Raw genomic sequence first — 24,052 nt, 5'->3', positions numbered from 1 at the left:
AGCAAATCGTGTCATGGCGGAATGCGAATGTGCCATGGCACGAAGTACATAAGTGATCAGCAAAGTGTGCCATGACAAGTTTGGCCGAGAGAGAGTATCTTGTGATTTAGTTTTTGTTTTGGAAGAATTTTTCTAGGCGGTTTAGGGATATTTTGGGTATATTCTAAAGGATATTTTAGGTCTTGAATGTATAACTACGGGATGATCCTTGTAAGTCAGTGTTAAGTGTGAGATCGGGAAATAACGTGTAATTCTCTTGTAAAGTTCTCGGGTTATTTTCTTAGAATCTCTAGGGTTTCATAGAAGTGAGAGAGTGGTGATGACTAAGAGGATTGTGAGGTTCTTCTCGGGGCTTGGGTCTTGTAGTGAGAGTTAGAAAATACAAGTGTGATCTCGAGATTGTAATCTCCGGTTTATTGATCTAGATCTTTTGCTTTATTCATGAACATCTTCCTCACTCAGAAGATTTTACCACTTATATTCCAGTGTTCATTGTCCTCTAAATTCCTCAAATTCGGGCACCTACCATAAATATTTCCTAATAGGTTGGATAGTCCTATTCACCCAACATATTCGGAACAGACAAAGTTGACATTTTACAATATTTTATCGGGGAGGTCCGGGGGGCCCACCTGCCGTGCGGGCATGAAGCTGCCAGTTGCCACTAAAAACCCCCAAGCTCGGGCTAATGAGGTTTAGCCATGTCGCAGGACAGCCGCCTCCCCGTTGGGACCCACCGCCACATTGGCAGATGCTTCACGCAGGCAACGACAACGACAACGGCAACTGCCGTAACCGTGTCCTCCCTTCCGTCCCCTGCCTCAATTTTTGCTTATGACCTTTTCCATAAGACAATCCAGAATTGATCCAAACCTTCACCCCTACACTTTCTGTCTCCTCCCTTAGTCAGCTCTCTCCTTCTCCTCCTCGTCCTCTTTCATGGGAGGAGACAGAGAGAGGACGACTGGGTCCGAGCAGAGGAGCTGATTGAGCCATAGCAGCCTCCCGGGAAGGGTGGATGGGATCCTGCGGGTCCACTCCACAGGCTTGTGTTGGTGGCAAATCGAAGCTTCCGAAAAAGAAGAGGATCCGGAGGCAAAGGAAGGTCGTCAAGGGCAGAGTGTCGTTGTCGTCCCATCTGTCGAGCACATCGGTGGACATGATGGAGCCTGCCGAGCTACGACACTGATGTTTCATGAACCCGACATTCCAAGGTGATCTCCTCCTTCCTAGACTCCCGTCTCGCTGTTCTGATTGAACCCGGCATTATCTTCTGTTGGTTTGCTTGGGGGTTGCCTTGCAAGGGTCCCTCTTAATTGAATCCCAGACTCGAATAGGAGACCTAGCGAAGCAGATGAATTGCCGGCATAGTATTGTGACGAAGCCCGATGTAATGTTTGTGCTGCATTGGATTTTCTTAATGACGCTTTCGTTGTGTGATCGAGAAAGTGGTTGGTTTCTTGGAGTGAAAGAAACTGGCTTTTGTGGTCAGTTAAATGTGACTTGAATTTTGATTCAGTGAGGCTAGAAATTGGCAGGAGTATGCCTATTGGAGTGCGATACAAAATACTGTCCTTTCGAAACTCGATCAATGCAATTCCCAACCTCATTCCTATAGGCTAAACTACACAAATGAGCCCCATCTATTCTGCAGGTGCCTCTTGTGGCCTTTCTAGTTCCGGCTGTTGCTATTCTTTGAACGAGAACAAAGAATATAGTCATTTCTTTCGGGGTTGTGAACTTTTTCCTTATAAATTTTGATTTCGTCAGCAGGAAGTGTTGAGGAAGCATGGTTTGATTCTGTTGCCGTGTTCGACACTGACTGTGAGGAGGACTATCACAGGGTTCTGGATGGTAAATACCAGACTGTTGTCTCCATCAGTGACTCATTATTCCTTACTCTTGAACGAAATTTTTCACAAATTGCAGACTCCTTATCTGTGAGCGGCCTTGAAGCTGTTCATTTTTCTCGTATCACATCCACGACTAATCAGATGGTTGACTTATTGGCTCCGAACTCTGGGAGGAATTCCATTATGGAGTCTTCAAAGAGCTCCGTTTCTCAAGATGATGCATGTCCTATGTTTCTCGATGAAATCACAATGGCTGCTGATTCCGGAGAAGGAGTGATTGACAACTGCGGGATTATACCCAGTGCCTGCTTGCCGTTCATTACTTCTTCTTCTACTACAGTTCCTTCTTCTGTTGAGAAGAGCGGCTCTCTTAGCTCCAGTTCACCGCGTTCGAGGAAAAAAGCCTCCATAAGACTTCAGTCTAAATTAAAGGAAGGGAATCCTAACTCCCCTGTATGTAAGTATTTCCGTATACTTGGTCGTCAAAATCTCGGGTTGTCTTTCTCATAAAAGTTCCCACTTGTAGATATATAACTTAAGCTTCTGTTTTTGGTTGTTTCAGTTCCGTCGAGGGTGCTTTTAGAAAGACCTATAGCTGGTTCTCGAGTACCCTTTTGTCCGGTGGAAAAGAAAATGCTCGATTCTTGGTCATATATCGAGCCGAGATCTTTTAAAGTCCGGGGAGAAACTTATCTTAGGTACAGATGGAAGTTCAAGGAAGATAGAACTCAGTAAAGATCCATCTCTGAACAACAGTTTGTTACACACTTCCACTGCTAATCGATTCATACTGATCTATGATAGGGACAAGAGGAAGGAGTTTGCTTCTAATTGTGCAGCGTATTACCCATTCGGCGTTGATGTTTTCTTAACTAAGTGGAAAGTGGATCACATTGCTCGTTTAGTTCAACTTCCCGCCACAAAGTCTTCCGGAAAGCTCCCTCCTATTCTAGTGGTGAACGTGCAGGTACATTATCTTGCAAATGATTCATGGCTCTCTCCTTGGGTGTGCACACATACGTTCTTTATCAGCATTCAGATGATAAAAGAAAATTGGTTTGTTCATTGATCGAACAGATTCCACTGTATCCCGCCTCAATTTTTCAGAGTGAAACTGATGGCAAAGGAATGAGCATTGTCTTATATTTTAAGCTTTCTGAGAGCTATTCGAAGGAGCTCCCATCCCATTTTCAGGATGGTATCAGGGTAAGGTAGATCCTTTCGTAGTCGACACTTTTGCTTGCATTCGGTAACTAGCTTAATCGTTCTCTGAATTGTTATAGAGGGTATGTTTCTTCTCTTAACAGAGGTTGATCGATGATGATGTTGAGAAAGTCAAAGGCTTTGCCGTCGATAATACTGTCCAGTTCCGTGAGAGATTGAAGATTTTGGGTCGTGTGGCGAACGTGGATGATCTACCCATGAATGCAGCAGAGAGAAAGCTTATGCAGACTTACAATGAGAAGCCTATTCTTTCTCGTCCTCAGCATGAGTTTTATTCTGTATATCCCTGCCTAACTTGTCGTACTGATTCACGGAACTCGATCCCATTCTATGATGGTTTCGGAATATCAAGTTATGGGGATAATTTACAATTTTCAAAACTTATTTCCTCTAGACTAATGATTTCTATTTTATGGAATTTCACAGGGTGAGAACTACTTCGAGATAGATTTAGACATGCACAGGTTCAGTTATATCTCGCGGAAGGGCTTCGACACATTTTTGGACCGTCTGAAGCTCTGCGTCTTGGATGTTGGCCTCACTATTCAGGCAAGGCCACCTTTCCCTTTGAGAGTGAATATGCATAAAGAAGTCGCTTTGTTCCGATTTCTCCTCATGCTGGTTTCTGAGAATTGTGTTTTTTATGCACCTCGAACAGGGGAACAAAGTCGAAGAACTTCCTGAACAGATCCTATGCTGCATAAGATTAAATGGAATAGACTACACAAATTACCAGCAGATGGGCTTAACCCAAGAAATATCGGCGGGCTACAATGATTTGTAGAGATATCTTAAGTAACTGGAAGAAGCCGCTTCATTAATTCTGCGCGAGGTTTACCATTATCTTCTCTCATTTTGAGGAATGAAAGTCGTTTGTTGTGCAACTGTTGATCAGTTTTGATATTCGAAAGTTCCTTTTCTGGAAAATTAATGTTTTGCTGTGAACTTCTGGAAAATTAAGGTTACCTTTCTCCCAAAATGACGTATAAAAACTCTAATTTTCTGAAAAATTGACCAGAGAGATTCACTAAGTCGAATCTTAATTCGGAAAACAAATGACTGTTTGCCTATCTTTTATAAGCAAAAAGAGTTGGCACTCTCTTGGAAGAAACAAGGAAAAAGAAATACTCAAAACCTACAGGGAGGAAGGGGTTTCCCACACAATCCTTTGTTGCCGGAAAATGAGCTCTCGGGGAAGTCACTTAGAGGTTCCCCGGCAGGAATTTCCCCCACCAAGAGATTATCTGACAAATCTAATACTCGTAATTTCCTCAACTTCAGATAATCCTTAGGTATATTGCCAGTGAGACGGTTCCGCTGCAGCTTCAGCGTCTCCAGCGAGCTAATGCTCGCTAATCCGACAGGCAAGTTGAACCCCAACTCGTTACTGCTGACATCAAAGCTCTTCATCAAAATACAACTTGCTATGGAGTCTGGCAGTCTTCCCTCTAAGGAGTTGTTTGATAAATTGAGATAACGGATCCCACATTCAGCTCCTAATCCTATCATTTCGGTTCCATCGCTGAATCTGTTGTCAGAAAGATCGATATAAGTCGGTGACCGTAAAACACATTCTATACTTCCTGTCAGCTTATTTGAGTGGAGATCTAGTATAGCCAAGGTACTCAAGCTTGCAAATGTTTCAGGGATTCCTGAAACTAGCGAGTTCCTTGAAAGGTTCAGCAGGTAGAGCTGGGTTAGGCTGCCGAGCCATGACGGCAGACCTCCCGTTATATGATTAGCAGATAGGTCGAGTTCCTGGACCAGACTAGGCATCATCCATAAAAGCCTGGGAAATTTGCCTTTGATTCCGCATCCGGCCATGTAGATCTTGGAAAGTGAGGATAGTTGTGAGAACCAGGTCGGGATTGAGGAAAGGTTAAGTCTGTTGAAAGACAAATCCAGAATTTGAAGGTTCTGCAAGGAAGACATCTCACGGGGCAATTGGCCTTGTATTGCATTGTAAGAAATGTTTAAGACCAAAAGACCCGATAGATGACCGATTGATCTTGGTATATGGCCCGACAATAGATTTCCATCAAGGTACAATTCTGTTAGAGCCGATAGATATCCGATGCTCGGCGGTATTGCTCCCGTGAGTTTGTTATTAGCTAATGAGACTCTCTGAAGGGATGCTATGTTGCCAAAAGCTGGTGGAATGTTTCCGCTGAGACGATTGTTCTGCAGCCTCAGAAAACCAAGGGAAGGCATTTCATGTAAGGAATTCGGGATTGGTCCCTCAAGGTTGTTGGCATCCAAATACAATGTGGAGATGGCTGTTAAGTTACTTATGGAAGTTGGAATTTTCCCGCTCAAGAGATTGTTCGAGAGATCAAGCTCTTTTAAGTTCTGAAGTCGACCTACATTTTCTGGAATGTCACCAGCGAGATAGTTTCCATGGATGTCAATATGAACCAAACTCGTCAAATTCGCAAGAGAATTAGGGAGTTTTCCTGAAAGCTGATTAGAGTAGAGGAGCAGGGAGCTCAAATTTTCAAGATTCCCGAGGCTTGGAGGGATTGTCCCGGATAATCTATTCTCGAACAGTACAAGTTCTTCAAGTTTCAAGAGCTTACCAATGCTGTTGGGTATCTGTCCCGTTATTCTGTTACTGCAAAGGTAGAGCTTTCGGAGATTCGGGAGATCAAATCCAATGGATGATGGTATAGCTCCAGAAAGATCCATAAGTCCACCGAGATCAATGACTTCGAGAGACCTCAGAAGAGTGATATAAGGAGAGAGGAGACCTTTCATCTGGGACTGATACGGAGAGTCGCTCGTCGAAATAAATCCTGGGAGACGAATTTCTATCACGCGTCCGGTTGAATTATCGCAGGAAATGCCTTCCCACTCACAGCATTTGATCCCCGTCCACTTCGCAAGCCTTCCTGAAGTATCGACCCGAACATTCGCCCGGAAACTTGTGAGGCCTTTCAGGTCACTCGGATGGCACATTCCGCCCGAACTGATTTTTGTTCCTTCTATGACTGCCACAATGGCAACAAATGCAGCAAAAGGGAGAAGCCAGGAAACCATTTCTTTCCTTACGAGTAACCAGAAGGGTCGGAATCTGAAGTCCAGCAAATTTACGGGACAGAGAGGAGAGCCAAAGAGAAGAGAGGTCAAAGATCTTCTTCTACTATGCTTAGATTTATCTTTTCTGTATTCTTTTTATGCTTTACAGTTTGTTGCTGCAAAGCATATTTTGTTGTTGTGTTAATCATCATGTTCTCTATTCTATGATTAAAGCTGTCTCATGGTTCTTGTGAATTTGATTATTTTATGACATGTTCCAGATCCCTTCCCCCGATGTAGTTCAATAATTTAAACCGACAAATGGGCTCTTATTTTGCCATAGAAAAAGGACAGAAGATTTAATCAGCTTCTGCACAAATAGATCCAAAACGTGCTTCCCAACAATCTGATGGATGAAGAGAGATCACAGTTCGGATTCAATGAGACTGATTACAAAAATAAAGGTAATTATGAGGGTTATAGCCTTCAAGGCGTACGCTGCCCATGAAGATTCCGAACTAAGTATCATGCTTGTGGTCGCAACCTTTTTCACGTTTTCTGTAAGAAATCACAAGATTTACCCTCCGATTTACACGTTAATAATACGAATCACGACAAAGATAGAAAAGAGTCTATCTTAACAGTTTTACAGACACTCAGAGGGTAATGGTCTTCTTTTAGTCACTCCAAGGACTGACACCTTTTGGAATTTCAAGAAGGATCTTGTCAGAATCAGACAGTTTTTGTTAAATGTTTATTGTTCTTCTGCAGGAATCCGTTTATGTTCAGACCCACCAGGAAAGCCCACAATCTAAGGTCCAGAATGTCCTTAAGCCCACTATCTCTGTGCTGTTAGCAAAATAGAATAAGTTCTTTCCCGAATACAAAAGAGGCCTGCGGGCCTAATATGTTACGAATGAAAGGGAAATAAAAGTCCGTGGAAGTTCCATTGGTGAGAAGTGAGAACAGAACTCAAGAACCTTTTGGTTCTGAGTTAAAGGCGAAATGCCACACTAAAATTAGAATTTCAAATTTTTTTGTTCAACCCAGACATCTTTTCATGCACGGGTTTAGACTTCGACTGTCGTTCAGCAAAAGAAGTAGTGGAAGGAATAAAGGGAGTGCTCTCTAGAGGTTTCAAGAGCTTGCATGGTAAGTAACATAGATGAAAAGGAAGAAGAACCTTTTGTAGTGAAAGTGAAAAGAGAGATTGATTCTCTTTCAGGGGATATGATGCCCTTTGGGAGGAGAATCACATTCCATTGCATTATCTTCCTTCTAAAGTAATCAACTTTACAAGCTGGATACAACGATCGGCTCTCAATATTCGAACACGGGGATTCCCCCTGGCCCGAAGGATCGCTACTGAAAATCACTAGTAGCTGGTACTTTATGGAAGCGGATTTTCATCTCTAATTTTACTAAATCCGGAGTGTCTACCTGCAACAGGGGGTCGTATCTCTCGTTTATGAAGTAAAGGTCATTTGGTATGAGAAACGAATTAAATATTCGGTCTTTCATTGAAGAATGATATTGAAGAAGTTAAAAAGACATACATTGCCATGATATATGGAATACTATTCTGCTATATAACCACAGCATTGATTTACTGCATTTTAGTTTGAACTGCCGCAGATCATGAAACTACTGATTCTTTATTCAGTTCCTTGGCAACCGAGATATGTCATGGACTGTTATTCTGTCCACAGCAAGGGATCCAAAAGTCGAACTTTTTCTAAGCACACTACATTTCACCAACACCGAGGATGATTCGCTGGAGTCAACTTTTCAATCAATCCAATACAGATCTTCACAGACTACAGCATCACCAGTACCAAAATGCATGCCAGGGAATAAGCCAACCACATTCCTGAAATATCACCAAGAAGGGCGAAAATTTTAGTCCCCTAATATATGGGAAGCATACTCTGGTAATTGCTGATGTGATTCGTGTCTAGCTTGAACTGCCTATAAATGTGCTCTACTTCAATAAGTTCAAGTTACTAGATCGGGCCATAGCTGTATCTGAGCGTGAGTTATCTCTTTCCTGCCTGTTTTCGTAAGCCCACCGTTCCCAATTATTCCTAGTGCTTCTAATTTCACTTTCCAAGTTATTCTTATTCAGCGAGGATGAGGATGTGTCAAGTGTACCATAGATATGGTTGATTGTCAAATGTCAATGCGACTTCGTAACAGCTTAAGCTGTTAGCCAAATAAGCCACCACTTTTTAGCACTTCAGAAGTAGAAAAGAATCAAAAGTTGAAACCTGGGAGCTAGATGAGAAGGTAGTACCTTTATGCCATGTCAGACCCCTCTGGGCCCCGCTCCAGGATGCGCCAAAGAAACAGTCCGAAGTCGTGTTCATCCCATTAGGACACACGCAGATGTATGAATTGTAGGCTCCTCCATACCCGCAAACACCGTTGCTTCTCTCACATGCCGAACATGAGCCGGGGTAATCATTATACACGTTGAACTTATACTTTAATGCAATCCCGTACTTCCACTTCTCGGGGTCTGCTTCCTGGCCATTGAAGCTATAGAATCCCGAATATGAACTGCACTTCAGCTTCTGTAAGTCCATCTCATATGATGGTCCAAGGTCCACAGGAGCATAAACACAGCAGGTCGAGATAGGGAGGTTAAGCATGCTGATCGCTCGACAAGAGTTAAGGAAGCTGCAGATTGGCTGCCCCTTGGTATCACATAATGGAACCACAGAAGAGTTATTGTTACCATCAGCATTCGGTGGGTAAATGGGCGAGGAGTCAAGCGAACAGTCGAGGAGGGCAAAAATGTTATCATCCTGGAAAGAGAAGGGTGCGTCCCAGTCAAGGCTGAAGCCCTTGCTGGGCTGACTGCAGTCACAGGTGGACATTGAGGGGTCGGAGAGGTAAGCAACTTGAGAGGAATAATCAATGTTTGTGATCGGGTAGGATCCAGTGTGGGTGGTCAGGGTGAGCTTCCCATCCTTGCAGGTCACGTATCGCTGGAACCTCAGGTCCCCGCATCCCGGGCCGCTTCCAAATGGGTACCGGAGGGGCATCCCCCCACAGTCCCGGAGGCACATCTGGGAGGAGATTGGTGGGATCGAGAGGATTAGGTGAAAGATGAAGGAGAGGAGAGGCAGAGGAGAGTGCCTGAAATTCTTCATTTTCCTTTGTTGAATTTGTTTCTATGGAGGGAGCTGAGCTTGGTTCGATGTTTGGTCGGTTTTATACTAATGAAGAGCAAGCACAAGAAGCTAACTTGTTTGTATTAAATTATTTTAGCTTCTATTAGGAAAATACAAATATCTATAATTTTTTTTGTTATAAAGGAAGGTCATGACTTAATAAAGAGAAGGGAATAATAAAGGGGCATAAAAAGTTTCACTGACAAGAATCTAACCCAAAACACTCTCGGTTTTGTAGCTTTTATCTTCAAGGGAATAGAAAAGGCAGAGAAAGATTGATTCCTTCAAGGGATCAATGTTTTTCTTACACTTTCGGTGGTGAGTTTTTGGTAGCTTTTTGTGGGTTCTATGCTTTTCTCTTTCGCCCATACTATTTCGATCGGTTATCTGCATTCTTCGGATGTCATGATAATGTTTCTTACCAAGAAACCTGAAGTTACGCGTCGAACTCTAAGTTCCGGTGTTACCGGAGAAAAACTGCAGGAGAGTTTTCGAAACTCCCTGGAGCCTCTCCGTTAGTATGTATGCTTCCTCTTCACTCATTGACCCCGTTTCGCATCACTTGGAGTCCTCTCCACCCCTTCAAATCGTCATGTGGTAAGGATTAAGGAGAATGCAGTAATAGGAAACTGGTCCAACGTCGAACATAACATAATCTTGTGTATTTAGAAAGGAAAACCATTACCTAACAATCCACCACACGAATCTAGGGCAGCCGTAGCTTTATTCTTGGCCCTACAAAAGATATATCACCATGATGATCATGTCATTTGCATATTACTTACACAAAAACCAACTTTTCGAATTCGATTTGACTCAATTTAAATTCTCTTGCACTTGCAAGTTTTCCGGAATGAAGGGTCAAATTAAAAATGATCAGAAATAATTACGACAAGCAATACGAGCCTCCTCCTCTCCTTTCTCAGGCCACTCTTCACACGTCCAATTGAAACCCTTTTTGTTTCTTTATTAAGCTTTCCATTTCTTCGGGCTCGGTGCCTCTCAAAAGGAAAGAAATGTAACCTCTTGTTTGTTTCGGATCATGCATCTTCTAGAACAAGTAACTATACTTAAATATAAACACGAATAAAAAATGACAGTTTGGTTACTGAATTTTCCAATTGTTAATAATTTTTTTAATTAAACTTGCACAAAATGACGGCGCCTTTTTAAAATTAAAAATTATTTAAGGAAAAAAGAATCGCCTAACGCCTTGGGGGCAAACCAGCTGGGCACTCCCGAGCCGGCCAACTCTTCCTTCGGGCGAGGCTGTCGGCAAAGGCGTTAAAATGAAAAAAAAAAAAAAAAAAAAGAGGATAAAAATAAATTCAGAGAAAACTAGAACGACAATGTTTTTTGGCAAATATGATTTTAAAATAATAAATTTGTCAACATTGTTTGCACTACATAAACATCCACGTTAGCTTTCCGTTAAAGTATTTGACACTCGTCTAAACTATTAGATTAGAAGTGGATAATTTAGGTCAAAAAATTGATGGTAAAAATTTTGGAGGTTCTGAACTGTTACAGTGTAAAAGTTCAGGAACCAAACCAATAATTTACTCTACATATTATACAACCTTTCTGAATTCGTATTTGTCAAGATGTTGCGGAATTAAACCTATGCCATGTTGCAAGTGGCTCATAGAGATCGCTTTGCTAAGCGGCTTCGCTTCACGTAATATTGTCCAAGGAATGTCCGGACTTGGATCACACAATTGGTGTTATCGTTTAATCTTCAAAATCAGAGGAAAGTTCACTGCACTAATACTATGAGGAGACACAAGGCATTGTACTGCTCTCTGCATATGGAAGCACAAAAGGGTTAATTGGAATGGTATCAATGTCTCCTTTATGTGAACCTTTACCGAAAACTGAGAAGATATCGTCAGATCATAAGGATGAACTAGAAGGCAAAGCCGATAGCGTTCCGATACATATATATATGAGGCGTGTGAAACTAAAAGGCCTTACCCTGGGTACGGATCTTGTGATTTGGACGTCATAATTATCAACATCCCCACCTTTGGGTTCAAACAGATCCTATACTCGCTCACTTGGCGCTGTTCCCTGGTCGGAGGCGATCGATGAGATTGTAAGGAGTCACGGACATTCAACCCCGGTCGACACATTTATATCCAGGTTAAGAAAAGAACAACCGAAAGAAAGACATAAGGACGAGTTTTCTAAACTGATTGTGTCATAACTCATAGACCATATTTGACATACAAAAAAGATTCGAAACTAAGAAAAATGAAAAACATCGAGCTCGGATTGATCTTCCAAGCCGGCCGGCAGGTTGGTGCAAACTCGTAGACCATGTTCAACATAAATTACTAGATATTCTGAATGAGATCATCTTACAAAATGGGACCATATTGGTCTGGTTCTCGCCCGGATTTTTTAGGGTAAATTGCACTAGTGGTCCAAAAAGTTTTATAAATATTTTAATATGGTACAATTTTTTTTTTGCTACTTAATGGTAAAATGTTTCAAAATTGTTTCAGTATAGTATAAACTGCCATCTCGCTATTGAAGCCGTCAAGTTGTCCTTTACAAGACTGTAAATTTTGCACCATCATATAACTTGCGTAAAACATTTTGTACTATTAAGTCATAACTTCAAAACATTTTGCATTATCATGTAACGTCCCACAAAAACCAGTTGTGCACCATCAGCGTCGGTTTGACGATATCAATGGCGAGATGACGGTTTGTATTATATTAAAACAATTTTGAAACATTTTGTACCATCAAGTAAAAAATTTTTTTTTTTGTACCATATTAAAATATTTATAAAACTTTTTGAACAACCGATATAATTTATCCATTTTTTCATTCATCATAGGCCCATAAAGTAGTAGTACGGGAAGTAGCCCTTATTCCTGGGCCTGCCTGGCCCGTAGATATAACAAACGTCGTATCACTGAACATCGTCTTCTTTGTTGTCTGTCTGCTGACTTGCTCTGCTTCTTCAGTTCAGTAGCCAAACCAGTTCACTGGAGTGCTGATTCGTTCCTCTCCCCATTCGTACGCTCTCAAGCTGTCTCCTTTTTCTCTCTTTTCTCCTTCCCTGGCATGTCGGGTCTTGTTACTTTGGACATTTTTACTAATGGGCATGGTGGGAAGGATCATTGAATGATCACTCGGTCTAGATTTTCTCTGAATTGTTGTCGTCCTGGTAATCTGGAGAGTGAGCTTCCTGTAAATTCTTACATTTTTGTTTGGGAATGGAGAAGCTAGTATGTGAAGGAGCTCAGGCTAACTGGGGAACGAAGCTGTGGAGCTCCTGTGGCTTGTGCTGATAACGCTAAAGGTGTTTGACGAATTTCCCCTGAGAAGCATTTGTCAATTAAACTTTTTATCAGACTTCGTAGGTTCCTCTTATTGCCTTCTGATCTCATTCAGACATCTCATATTCGGTTTGATTTGAACTTCCTATCTTAAATAAGAAATGTGGATAGCTCGCTCTATGTGGTTTAAGTATTTAGACAATCGGTTACTGGTCATTCAAGAAGTACTGCTGCCCATCATGACGATTGATTCTTTTATATTTTTGTGTGATCGATATCCTTTCATCCAGTTTTTCTGTTCATTAAGCTGTTTCTTCTCATTGAAGGAATTTTAAGCATGTATTTTCCCTCATGCAGAAAATGGGGAGATGAGGAGGCTTCTGTGCTATGGTCCTTCCACATGGAGGTGGGAGGTGCCCCTTCATCTGAGTGGAGCTGTCTGTGTTTATCTTGATGGAATTTATTAACAGGCATGAAGAGGTTCATGCTCCACATTCGAGGCAATTATTTCGGTGTCTTATGCCACAATATTCTCTTGAAAACTCCAAAAGTTTTGCCGTGCTTGTTCCTTTACCGACATTCACCCCTCAGATTCCTTTACTCGGGCTCAACCAATACGAGGCCATTTCCTGATTATTCCCCTAAGAAACCCACCATCAGAGATTCTGAGCTTGTACACCATATCTCAACAACAATAAAGTTGCGCCGCAGTGAGCCACTTCGCCGAATTCTAAAACCTTATGAATCAAAGTTTAGGCCTGACCATCTCATTTGGGTCCTCATGAACATTAGAAGTGACTATAGATTGGCTTTGGATTTCTATGATTGGGCGTGCCTTCGCAGATACCCAACATTGGAAGCACGCTGCATCATTATCCAGGTTGCTGTAGCTTCTGGAGATCTAGAAACAGCAGAACAGCTTATTAATGATTTCTGGACAAAACCCAATCTAGAGATTAGCAGTTCATTTGCTCTCTTTGCTGAGCGATTGATATACACATATAAGGACTGGGGTTCAGATCCCCGGGTATTCAGTATTTTCTTCCATGTTCTTGTTCAAGCAAAGTCGCTTCATGAAGCTAGGAAGCTTTTTGACAAGTTGGTAAATTATGGGGTGGTTATCTCCATTGATGCTTGCAATTTTTACCTTAGTCAGCTCTCCCACGATCCTGATGGGCATCAGGCACTAATAAAGGCATTCAAGGAATTCCCTGTAGTTGGTGTTTGTTGGAACACAGATAGTTATAACATTATTGTTCATTCATTCTGTCGAAGTAAGAAGATCAAGGAAGCGCACAATTTACTACTGCAAATGGAGGAAAGAGGCTGTTCACCTGACGTTGTAAGTTACAGTACTATAATTAATGGATACTGTCAAGCTGGGGAACTGCAGAGTGCATTGAAGCTTGTAGAGGAGATGCAAACAGCAGGGTTGAAACCCAACTCTTACACCTACAACAGCATAATTTTTTTCCTGTGTGAAAGTGGTAAAGTAATTCAAGCAGAGAAAGTCATGAGGGAGATGATCAACCATGGAGTAGCTGCCGATAATGTGGTTTACACGACCCTCATCAATGGTTTCCGTAAACTAGGGAATGTTGCATCAGCATTTTCTCTGTTTGAAGAAATGCAGGCTCAGAATATTGTTCCTGATGTTGTAACATATACAGCTCTAATTTGTGGTTTCTGTGAGAGTGGGAAAATGGTGGAAGCAGATAATATGTTCAGTGAGATGGAGAAGAGAGGTTTCAGACCAGATGAAGTTACATATACAGCACTCATTGATGGTTACTGCAAGGCAGGTGAAATGAGGAAGGCCTTTTCTCTTCATAATGAGATGGTTTCTCTTGGGATCAGCCCGAATGTAGTTACTTACACGGCATTGTCTGATGGGCTTTGTAAATCTGGAGATGTGGACTCAGCAAACGAGCTTCTTCATGAAATGCGAAGGAAGGGCCTTGAACTGAATCTCTGCACTTATAATTCTATTCTTAATGGCCACTGCAAGGCAGGTAATATTGCTTTAGCAATGAAGCTGATGGAGGATATGGAGAAGGCTGGGATTTTCCCTGACAGTATTACTTACACAACTTTAATGGATGCACACTGTAAGATGGGCCAGATGACGAAAGCCCACAACCTGCTCCGAGAGATGCTCGATAGAGGCCTTGAGCCCACAATTGTTACATTCCATGTGCTGATGAACGGATTCTGTAGCTTGGGAATGCTAGAGGATGCAGAGCAGTTATTGGATTGGATGCTCCAGAAGGGTATAAATCCCAATGCTGCGATCTACAATTCTCTAATGAAGCAGTATTGCAACAGAAACAACATGCGTGCTACAAATGATATCTATCGAGGTATGCAGGCCAGGGGAGTTATACCTGATGAAAAGACATATAACATATTGATAAAGGGGCATTGCAAAGCGAGGAATATGAAGGAAGCGTGGTTTTTGCATCAAGAAATGGTTGAGAAGGGTTTCCGTGTTTCAGCTAGTTCATACAATGCATTGGTTAGGGGTTTTTTGAAGAGAAAGAGAGTTTCAGAAGCAAGGCAAATATTCGAAGAGATGAGACAAAAGGAAATCGTGGTAGATAAAGAGATATATGACCTCTTTGTGGACATGATATATGAGGAGGGAAATATGGGAACTATCCTTCAGCTGTGTGATGAAGTCATAGAGAACTTTCTTGTGGATCAAGCCAAGGATGAAGACTGATGGCTAGAGACTCTTATTAATGTGGCACGAGCTTTGGTATCGAGATCCTAATATGCAGTGATACCCTCTGTAAATGAGGTATCATTTTCTATTTCCTTCTAAATGGTTCTTAAAAGAACTGAGTAATACCATTTGTTATTGGCAGCGAGCTTTGTCTTAACAGAAGTTGTTTGTGCAGGGCACTGATGTTATTCTGGATGAAGAGCTTCCTTACATTCATCGGATCAGTATGGCTACTTGCCAAGGAGTGGTGAGAATCTACTTTTGTTGTTTGATTATGTTACCTGCCTCCGAATGCAGTTGTTGCAGATTCCCTGGGTTACACTATTGATCTTTCATTTTGTTTTGTTTTTCGAGAGTTGGCTTAATTTGTAGAAGCACTCCACAAAGGAGATGATAGCGTTTGACAATGAAGGGACTGGACAGTGTCTGAGACTTGCTGAGATACCATGGTCATTCACAAGGAACAGTGAAGGTAGCTCTCGATGTTTTCCTCTTTTTAGACTTTTGGTTATAAATTTGTAAATATCATGCTGGTTTTGTGTCATTTCGTTTCCGGCTTTTGCTTAGCACCTCGTTTAAATCAATTTCCTGGAATTATTATTCTCTTGAAGTTCCCTGATTTGTTTGGTCTTCAAATATGAAGAATCTTTTTCCACCGGAATTTCTTTTTTTTTTTTTTTCTAGCTGGTAAATTACACATTCAAAGGTCTTAGCTTAAATGGTTGTCTTCCACCACAATTAATCTGACCCTATATGGTTTCTTCCACAGGTTGGATGAATTTTTCATATGCCACATTCAGATGTACGCAGCAGGGATGGGAAGTAATGTGTTCTAGTAAGTTTTTACCCTCTTTGTGATGCTGCCACTGAGTATTTAAATGCATCTTAACTGCTGAAACCACATCGTTACGATTTAAAAATCGGAATTTTCATCCGACTGACCCTTGTGATATCCCCTGGACGAAGCCTTATTTTGCATAAAATAAGAAGGATACAATAAAACCAAGAGGATCAGGACTGTTCTAGAGAAATTGAACCGGTCAAACCTATGAAAGATCTCATGCATGAACGGGAGAAAAAATGTAAATGTGGAGTGTGATGGCAAAATAATGCAAAGAGCGACTAGAAAATTCTTTGAATGGGAAGGATTGTGGGCCGCAGAATTCAATAGCCGCCTTCGCGTTCTGATTACGGACCACAAATTCTCACCAACCTAATGTTACTGCTGATTGAATGCTAAGAGGGCGGTTGGCATGAGATAATTCATGTGGATTATTGGGAATCTAATTCTCTGGTCTCATTAGATTACTATGTTGTTGAAACATATTAGTGGTAATCTGAATTTTTAAGGTAATCCACTTTTTCACTCGTTACTGGGAATATACTTACCCAGTAAATTACCAACAAGCTGAAATATATTAGTGGTAAGCTGGATTTCCAAGGTAATTCACCTTTTCACTCGTTATTGGGAATATACTTACCCAACAAATTACCAGCAAGCAAGATTACCTGTAACGTATAACATACCAAACACGGTAATGGACATTATTAATAATTTTAAAAGTGGAAATCTTTTTTTGATAAGTATAAATAGCTCTTCTTCGTAGACAAAGCAAATAAGCTCTACTTAGGATTCTGTAACTACTACATCGCACATAGAGAATTATGTAAATATTAAATAATTTTTTTAGAAAAAATTGAAGTCCTGGATACCGGTTTCGTGGGTACCATATATGTTAGAATCGGAATCGAAACTTATTTTTACCGGTTCTTTAAATTATTACCCGGACCCTATCCCATTTTCAATTGAAATTACCCAGACTCTATCTTAACGGGTAGGTTTTAACCAGTTATGAATATACTCAATATCCATGCACACCTCTATACATAGACCATTTGTTTCGGAAAATAAAGGCATTTTTCTATAAGAATTACTTTGACATCGATTTATATATTATTCCACAAAAAATTTTAAAAACTAAAAATTGTGGCATGATATACGAGAATTAGGTTAGTTTGTCGTAATTAATACTTCCTATTTTTTGTCAACGAGAAAGAGAAATAAAAATAAGAAAAACAGTGGCACTATGCAAAAGGCCGACCGTAGGCGTACACCGTTTGAACGGTACCACAATTCCTATCCCCGGAGTAATCCAAAAGTCCAACCTCAGCTTCTAGAGAAAGAGACTGCATTGCCATTCATCCAGAAAGAGACTGCATTTTCACGTATTTTACATTTATTTTATATTTATCATCATTAATATTTATATTTATATTCGTTGTCTAATCTACATGCGATTGGTACAAAAATTACTGGTCACATCTTCCTTTCCGGGACAGATTATGAATCGACGATCCTTAAACAAAAATTTAAGGGTGCGTTTGTTTCACTGTAATAAAAATTACATTACATATTTATTACGTATTTAGTAAGCACGTAATATCGATTACTTTGTTTGTTTGTGTTCGTAATCGAAATCGCAATTATGGATGCATTACCTTCATGTACATAGTAGGTAATACGGATACGTAATAGGAATTAATTTACTAAATTATCCCCAATCATCCATCAAATTTTCGAAACGCACTACTGCCCCTCCGTCGCTGCCGCCTCTCCTCCTCTGCCTGCTGCAGCCGCCGAACTTCTTCCTCCGGCGAAACCATCCTGGGCCCTGACGACTAAATTCGAGCCAACGGAACCAGATCTGGCCTCGCCGAGTCTGATCTAGCTTGGGGGGCTCCCGGACGGTTCGAGTCCTGATTTACAACTCTTTGAATGGGAAGGATTATGGACCAGAGAGTGGAATAGCCTTCGTGTTTCGATTTGGACCACACATTCTCACCAACCCACTGGTGACTGCTGATTAAATGCTAAAAGTAATGCTGCTTCCTAGCTGAATTACATAAATTACGCGGTTCTCTATGACTCCATGATATAACCTAAATCCTTCTTCCAAATACTAATAACGAAAAATTTGAGTTAGCCTCAATGAGACTGTGATATATGCATAAATTGTGCAACTTTCTCTGTTCACAAACTTTTTCGATTGCAAGGAGGCCCTTTCACTCTCCCTCTCTATTGACATATTTAATTGATGGAGTAAATTAATGATTTGATTCTTGAAAGGTGCATGTTATATTAAATTTGACCTCAAAAAATTTTTCACATTAAATTGAGTATTGAGAGATTAAGTATACATCAAATCCGACCTCAAAGAATTTTCAAATTGAATATTGAAAGATTAAGTGTACATTAAATCCGATATTCCGTCATAATGCCATACATCAATCTATTATGTATAAAAATATGCCAGTGCTCTGCCAACTCTTTTTTTTCCTTTTTCCCTTCTCCTTCTCTCTTGATGTGTGGGACTTCTTTTCTGGTGGGTGGGTAGGTAACAATATTTGGGGCTTTGTCTCAATTTGGAACAATAATATCAGTTTATCTAGTAGTTTTTTCTATTATTTCAGTGACGAGGAATTCCATGTTGATTCATTAACGGCGCTGTTATTTCCCCAGGAGATGTAAGTGAAAGACGATTTTTCTATTCCTTTAAATGCAAATAATTTAATTGAGTCTCGCCTCAATTGTTACTATGATTTTTTTTCTTTGGTGTCCAGCTTTGATTTTAATGAGAAAATAGCAAATATTTTCCTATTTAATTTTGCTTTTGCAAATCTTTATGCTTAATAGTTGGTTTGTAAATACATTTGAAAACTAGGTTTAGGAAGCTCAATCAAACTGTTATTTTGGTTCGCAGTGCTTTTAACCTTTAGTTTAGTTTTGATGGAAAATATGATTGCACAGGGGTAACATGAGTAATAAGGGATAGAATGATTAAAATTGAAATAAAATAAATATATAATATCATAAAGTAATAGGAATGAGCAATACGATGAAAGAAAACAATCAAACAATGTCACATCAGTTGTTGAATGTCAGATCAGTTTTTTCTGTCCATTTTTTGATGGCATTCTAATAGAAGGACGGATTTGATATACACTTAATCTCTCAATGTTCAATTTGATGTAAAAAATTTCTTGAGGTCGGATTTGATATACACTTAATCTCTCAAAGTTCAATATGATGTACACTAAATATCTCAAGATTTAATTTGATGTAAAAATATTTTTGAGGTCGGATTTGATATATACTAATATCTCAAAGTTCAATTTTATATACACTTAATCTCTCAAGATTTAATTTAATATAAAAAAAAATTTAAGGTCGGATTTGATGTATATTTAACCTCTTAAAATTTAATTTGATATGAAAAAATTTTAAAGTTAGATTTGATGTAAGGTATATCTTTGAAGAACCAAATCATTAATTTACTCTTTATTGACGCCAAGAAGAAACTGACAATGTGGACCGAGTCTTTGAATTTACTCTCGGGCAGATCTGAATCTAATGGCCATAAATTTAGACAGCTTTTATCGTCCACATTCCTAATACATCTCATCTCACTCTTTCCAACATTTCAATTTAATGCAATCCTCATCCCATCTCCTATTAAAACCCCTCCGATTCAGAAGCATCAAAAGGAAAACCTAATTCTAAATCTCTCGGGACTCATTTTCTTGTTCCGGGTGTTAAGTGTTCAGTCTAGCCGAAATGGCAGGGGACGCAGTGAAGCTGCTGGGCGCATGGCCAAGCCCGGTCGTGATGAGGGCTCGAATCGCGCTCAACCTCAAGTCTGTGGGGTATGAGTTTGTCGAGGAGAATCTGGGGAATAAGAGCCAGCTCCTCCTCCAGTCTAATCCCGTCCATAAGAAGATTCCGGTCCTGATCCACGGGGACAAGCCTGTCTGTGAATCTCTGATCATTGTTCAGTACATCGACGAGGTCTGGTCCTCAGGCCCTGGAATCCTGCCTTCCGATCCGTATGATCTCGCCACCGCCCGCTTCTGGGCAGCCTACATTGATGACAAGGTACTCAATATCGAAAATTGGCGTAGCTCGAGCCTCTCGGTCCATGATTGATCTGTAACTGAAAATCCAGGATTATGTTACGTAAAATCCATCAGATACTACCAAATCTAATTTATTGCAGCTGTTTACTACTGCACAGCACGTTGTTGCTCTCACAGTCTCACTTTTGATAGAACCTGACCTAACAATACTCAATGATACTTGTGCATATACAGTGGTTTCCTTCCTTGACCGGGATAGCGAAGGCCCAGGACGACGGGGCGAAGAAGGCCGCTATCGAGCAAGTCAGTGAAGGCTTGGCCCTGTTAGAGGACGCTTTCAGAAAGTGCAGCAAAGGGAAAACCTTCTTTGGAGGGGATCGAGTTGGTTACCTCGACATTGCATTCGGCTGCTTCTTGGGCTGGCTTAGGGTCACGGAGAAGATGAATGGAGTCGAGCTCATCAGCAGGTCCAAGACTCCACAGCTGGCCCAGTGGGCTGAGAGGTTCTGTGCTGACCCCGCTGTCAAGGACGTGATGCCCGAGACAGACAAGCTCGCGGAGTTCGCCAAGGTGCTCTTTGCCAAATTCAAGAATCCTCCCTCCCAGTAGGGGAATTAAAATGGAATTAATAATGTAATCCCCAAGGATCTGTTTAGGAATGAGTACGTCTTATTAATCTCGAGTCATTGAGATTGTGAGCCACTCTTTACATGACCGAAACCTGATGACATCCATCAGTGCATAAAACGAAAGGATTCTTACGGGACCTAATAAGAGATAAACTGTGTGCGATCATTATTCCCACTGTGGCACGCCTGCAATGCCTGAAAATGTCGCACTGCCATGGATTCACAATGTCCCTGAAGTGCCTCTCAAATTCATGAAAGTCCTGAATCGGGATGCAACGAGGTGGGCATATGTAACGAATCAGGATGAACGATGTCCTCACACAGGTCAAGTCGCTCGTGATCAAGATGTCACATTGACTTAGCGACGGTTTGTCGTCGTAACAACCGAAGTTCATGATCCCATTTGATTAGGAAAGTAATTAATATGCAATTCGATAATCCGAAAGCTGGGAAGACGAAAACCTACCTGATATAATATCCTCCCTTGTTGAGGCGTCTGCTCTAGCTTGATTTCTCGCCCTTTGAAAATCGGTTTAGGATTTGTGAGAACTGTTCATCATAATCCAAAGTTGTAATGTTAATAATGCTTTGGCCAATCCAACCTACCCATAGAGGAAAATAAGAGTGATGTAATGCTCTTGGGAACGGTGAGTCAGAGATTTGGATTGAGAGCGATGCTCTGCTCTGCTAGTACTTGATGCTATCTCCAATCCCCGAAATGCCGCAAGCTATTGGAATATATTAGTTCCCTTATTTGAAAAGTTACCATAATATAAAATCTATATATGGAAACTTATTTCGAGAGCAATTCTGTAATTCTCTTTTGGACTAAAACGAGGTCTTGAAAATTCACAAGAATGAGTTTGCAATTAATTTATTGTGAATGTGAATCGATTAAAGTTGCAAATATTGGTCCTTAAGGATAAGTAATGCAAGTATACATATTTTGATATGTGTGGCTATTATTAATCCTTAATTCTTGTCATTATCTAAGACACCCTCTTGAATGTATACAAGGATGGTATTGCAAATAAGCTCTACTTAGGATTCTGTAACTACTACATCGCATATAGAGAATTATGTAAATATAAAATAATTTTTTTAAAAAAAAATATATAGGTCCTGGGTATCGGTTTCGTGGGTACCCTATATGTTGGAATCGGAATCGAAATTTATTTTTACCGGTTCTTTAAATCATTACCCGGACCTTATTTCATTTTCAATTGAAATTACCTGGACCTTACCTTAATGGGTAAGTTTTAACCAGTGTCAGATATACTCGATATCCATGCACACTCCTATAGATAGACCATTTGTTTCGGAAAATAAAGGCATTTTTCTATAAGAATTACTTTGACATCGATTTATATATTATTACACAAAAAATTTTAAAAACTAAAAATTGTGGCATGATATACGAGAATTAGGTTAGTTTGTCGTAATTAATAGGGCAAATTACAAAAAAAACTCAAGTTTTGTAAAATGTCTCAGTTTTGTCATAAATTTTGTTTTGTAACAAAAAAAACCATAAGTTTTCTAAAATGTCTCAAAAATGACATCCGTTATAACTTCCGTCAATTTTTGCCTACGTGTGACTTACGTGGACTGTTAAAGGGACCCACTAGCCTACGTGGACTGTTAAAGGGACCCACCATCAGCAGCAAAAATTGACGGAAGTTATAATGGAGGTCATTTTTGAGACATTTTAGAAAACTTATAGTTTTTTTTGTTACAAAATAAAATTTTGGACAAAATTGAGACATTTTATAAAATTTGAGTTTTTTTTTGTAATTTACCCTAATTAATACTTCCTATTTTTTGTCAACGAGAAAGAGAAATAAAAATAAGAAAAACAGTGGCACGATGCAAAAGGCCGGCCGTAGGCGTTCCCCATTTGAACGCTATCACAATTCCTATCCTCGGAGTCATCCAAAAGTCCAACCTCAGCTTCTAGAGGAAGAGCCTGCATTTTCACGTATTTTACATTTATTTATATTTTTCATCATTAATATTTATATTTATATTCGTAGTCTAATCTACTTGCGATTGGTACAAAAATTACTGGATGCAACATCACATCTTCCTTTCCTGGACAGATTATGAATCAACGATCCCTAAACAAAACTTTAATGGCGCGTTTGATTCACCGTAATAGAAATTACATTATGTATTTATTACGCACATAATATCGATTACTTTGTTTGCGTCCATAATCGTAATCGCAATTACGGATGCATCACCTCCATGTACATGGTAGGTAATATGGATACGTAATAGGAAATAATTTATTAAATTACCCTCAATCATCCATCAAATTTTCGAAACGCATCAGCCTCTACCGCCCTTCCGTTCCTGCCACTTGTCCTCCTCAGCTGGCTGCCGTCGCCGAACTTCCTCCTCCGAGAAACCATCCAGGGCCCCGATGACTAAACTCGAGCCGAAGGAACTAGATCTGGCCTCACCGAGTCCGATCTAGCTCGGGGGGCTCACGGACGGTTCGAGTCCCCCGAGCCACGCCCGGTTTACAACTCTTTGAATGGGAAGGATTATGGACCACAGAGTTGAATAGCGTTCGTGTTTAGATTACGGACCACACGTTCTCACCGACCCTATGGTGACTGCTGATTAATTGCTAAAAGTAATGCTGCTTCCTAGCCGCATTACAGAAATTACGCGGGTCTCTGCGACGCCATGATATAACCTAAATCCTTCTTCTAAGTACTAATAACGAAAAATTTGAGTTACTTAAGTGAGACTGTGATATATGCATGAATTGTGCAACTTTCTCCGTTCACAAACTTTTTGATGGCAAGGGAGGCCATCTGCCTAAGGATAGAAAGAAGTTATGGGGTGATTTTATCTTACATATGACGTGAGAAAGTACTAGTTAAATCGTATGAAATTAAGAATTTAATGCTAATCGTTCGAATAATTATCATAATTATTTTTTATTAAAAATTTTTTATTGATTCTTTCTCGTAATATTATTTGAGGTAGAATTATCTAAACTTTTATCGGGACAGAGGAACAGAAAGACATTAAGGTGCAGGGGACACTCCCTTTCTCTCTCTCTCTCTCTATTGAAATAATTAATTGATGCCCAGAAGAACTGCCAATGTGGACGGAGTCTTTGAATTGACTCTCGGGCAGATCTGAATCTAATGGCCGTAAAATTAGACAGGGATTAGCCTTTATCGTCCACATTCCTAATACATCACATCTC

General features: G+C 40.3%; 5 protein-coding genes across 9 annotated transcripts; 3 read left to right on the top strand and 2 right to left on the bottom strand.

Annotated features, from left to right (window-relative positions):
* Positions 1–830: 830 nt before the first annotated feature.
* Positions 831–4,022, top strand: LOC116211395. 2 transcript variants are annotated; one of them, XM_031545758.1, is made up of 9 exons: positions 831–1,214; positions 1,771–1,854; positions 1,930–2,310; positions 2,416–2,584; positions 2,658–2,820; positions 2,931–3,059; positions 3,161–3,355; positions 3,504–3,626; positions 3,736–4,022. In XM_031545758.1, exons 1-9 carry the CDS (start codon positions 1,196–1,198, stop codon positions 3,859–3,861), a joined length of 1,389 nt encoding a protein of 462 aa, XP_031401618.1. In that variant the 5' UTR covers positions 831–1,195; the 3' UTR covers positions 3,862–4,022. The 2 variants fall into 2 exon arrangements, with proteins under 2 accessions (XP_031401618.1, XP_031401619.1); XM_031545759.1 differs by having other exon boundaries at positions 832–1,214; positions 1,774–1,854.
* Positions 4,023–4,126: 104 nt separating this feature from the next.
* LOC116211394 (LRR receptor-like serine/threonine-protein kinase FLS2) lies at positions 4,127–6,203 on the bottom strand. The gene has a single exon (XM_031545757.1). The coding sequence runs from the start codon at positions 6,111–6,113 to the stop codon at positions 4,206–4,208; it is 1,908 nt and encodes a 635-aa protein (XP_031401617.1). The 5' UTR covers positions 6,114–6,203; the 3' UTR covers positions 4,127–4,205.
* Positions 6,204–7,582: 1,379 nt separating this feature from the next.
* Positions 7,583–9,301, bottom strand: LOC116211396. The gene is made up of 2 exons (XM_031545760.1): positions 8,386–9,301; positions 7,583–7,962 (listed from the first exon to the last, which is right to left on the bottom strand). Exons 1-2 carry the CDS (start codon positions 9,245–9,247, stop codon positions 7,910–7,912), a joined length of 915 nt encoding a protein of 304 aa, XP_031401620.1. The 5' UTR covers positions 9,248–9,301; the 3' UTR covers positions 7,583–7,909.
* A 2,870-nt stretch (positions 9,302–12,171) lies between these two features.
* Positions 12,172–16,594, top strand: LOC116210456 (pentatricopeptide repeat-containing protein At1g05670, mitochondrial). Of its 4 annotated transcripts, none has more exons than XM_031544328.1 (5): positions 12,172–12,298; positions 12,919–15,361; positions 15,462–15,533; positions 15,643–15,758; positions 16,056–16,594. In XM_031544328.1, exon 2 carries the CDS (start codon positions 13,034–13,036, stop codon positions 15,281–15,283), a length of 2,250 nt encoding a protein of 749 aa, XP_031400188.1. In that variant the 5' UTR covers positions 12,172–12,298; positions 12,919–13,033; the 3' UTR covers positions 15,284–15,361; positions 15,462–15,533; positions 15,643–15,758; positions 16,056–16,594. The 4 variants fall into 4 exon arrangements, with proteins under 4 accessions (XP_031400188.1, XP_031400191.1, XP_031400187.1 ...); XM_031544331.1 differs by having other exon boundaries at positions 12,188–12,584; positions 15,659–15,758; XM_031544327.1 differs by having other exon boundaries at positions 12,188–12,584.
* Positions 16,595–19,753: 3,159 nt separating this feature from the next.
* On the top strand, positions 19,754–21,004 carry LOC116210457 (glutathione S-transferase U17-like). The gene is made up of 2 exons (XM_031544332.1): positions 19,754–20,219; positions 20,435–21,004. Exons 1-2 carry the CDS (start codon positions 19,902–19,904, stop codon positions 20,807–20,809), a joined length of 693 nt encoding a protein of 230 aa, XP_031400192.1. The 5' UTR covers positions 19,754–19,901; the 3' UTR covers positions 20,810–21,004.
* The last annotated feature ends 3,048 nt before the right edge of the window (positions 21,005–24,052 follow it).

The sequence above is a fragment of the Punica granatum genome, chromosome 6 (genome assembly GCF_007655135.1).
Source record: "Punica granatum isolate Tunisia-2019 chromosome 6, ASM765513v2, whole genome shotgun sequence".
Taxonomy (NCBI): domain Eukaryota; kingdom Viridiplantae; phylum Streptophyta; class Magnoliopsida; order Myrtales; family Lythraceae; genus Punica; species Punica granatum.
Note: the sequence above shows the minus strand (reverse complement) of the source record. Positions and strands in the feature narration are given on the sequence as shown.

Excerpts from the sequence above, each read along its gene's own strand:
- LOC116211396 (XM_031545760.1), bottom strand. The coding sequence starts at position 9,247 with ATGAAGAATTTCAGGCACTCTCCTCTGCCTCTCCTCTCCTTCATCTTT. Across the intron at positions 7,963-8,385 it reads GGGTCTGACATGGCATAAAG|GAATGTGGTTGGCTTATTCC; the intron begins GTACTACCTTCT and ends GTGATATTTCAG.
- LOC116211394 (XM_031545757.1), bottom strand. The coding sequence starts at position 6,113 with ATGGTTTCCTGGCTTCTCCCTTTTGCTGCATTTGTTGCCATTGTGGCA.
- LOC116211395 (XM_031545758.1), top strand. Across the intron at positions 3,356-3,503 it reads CTCAGCATGAGTTTTATTCT|GGTGAGAACTACTTCGAGAT; the intron begins GTATATCCCTGC and ends GGAATTTCACAG. Across the intron at positions 3,627-3,735 it reads ATGTTGGCCTCACTATTCAG|GGGAACAAAGTCGAAGAACT; the intron begins GCAAGGCCACCT and ends CACCTCGAACAG.
- LOC116210457 (XM_031544332.1), top strand. The coding sequence starts at position 19,902 with ATGGCAGGGGACGCAGTGAAGCTGCTGGGCGCATGGCCAAGCCCGGTC. Across the intron at positions 20,220-20,434 it reads CAGCCTACATTGATGACAAG|TGGTTTCCTTCCTTGACCGG; the intron begins GTACTCAATATC and ends GTGCATATACAG.
- LOC116210456 (XM_031544328.1), top strand. The coding sequence starts at position 13,034 with ATGAAGAGGTTCATGCTCCACATTCGAGGCAATTATTTCGGTGTCTTA.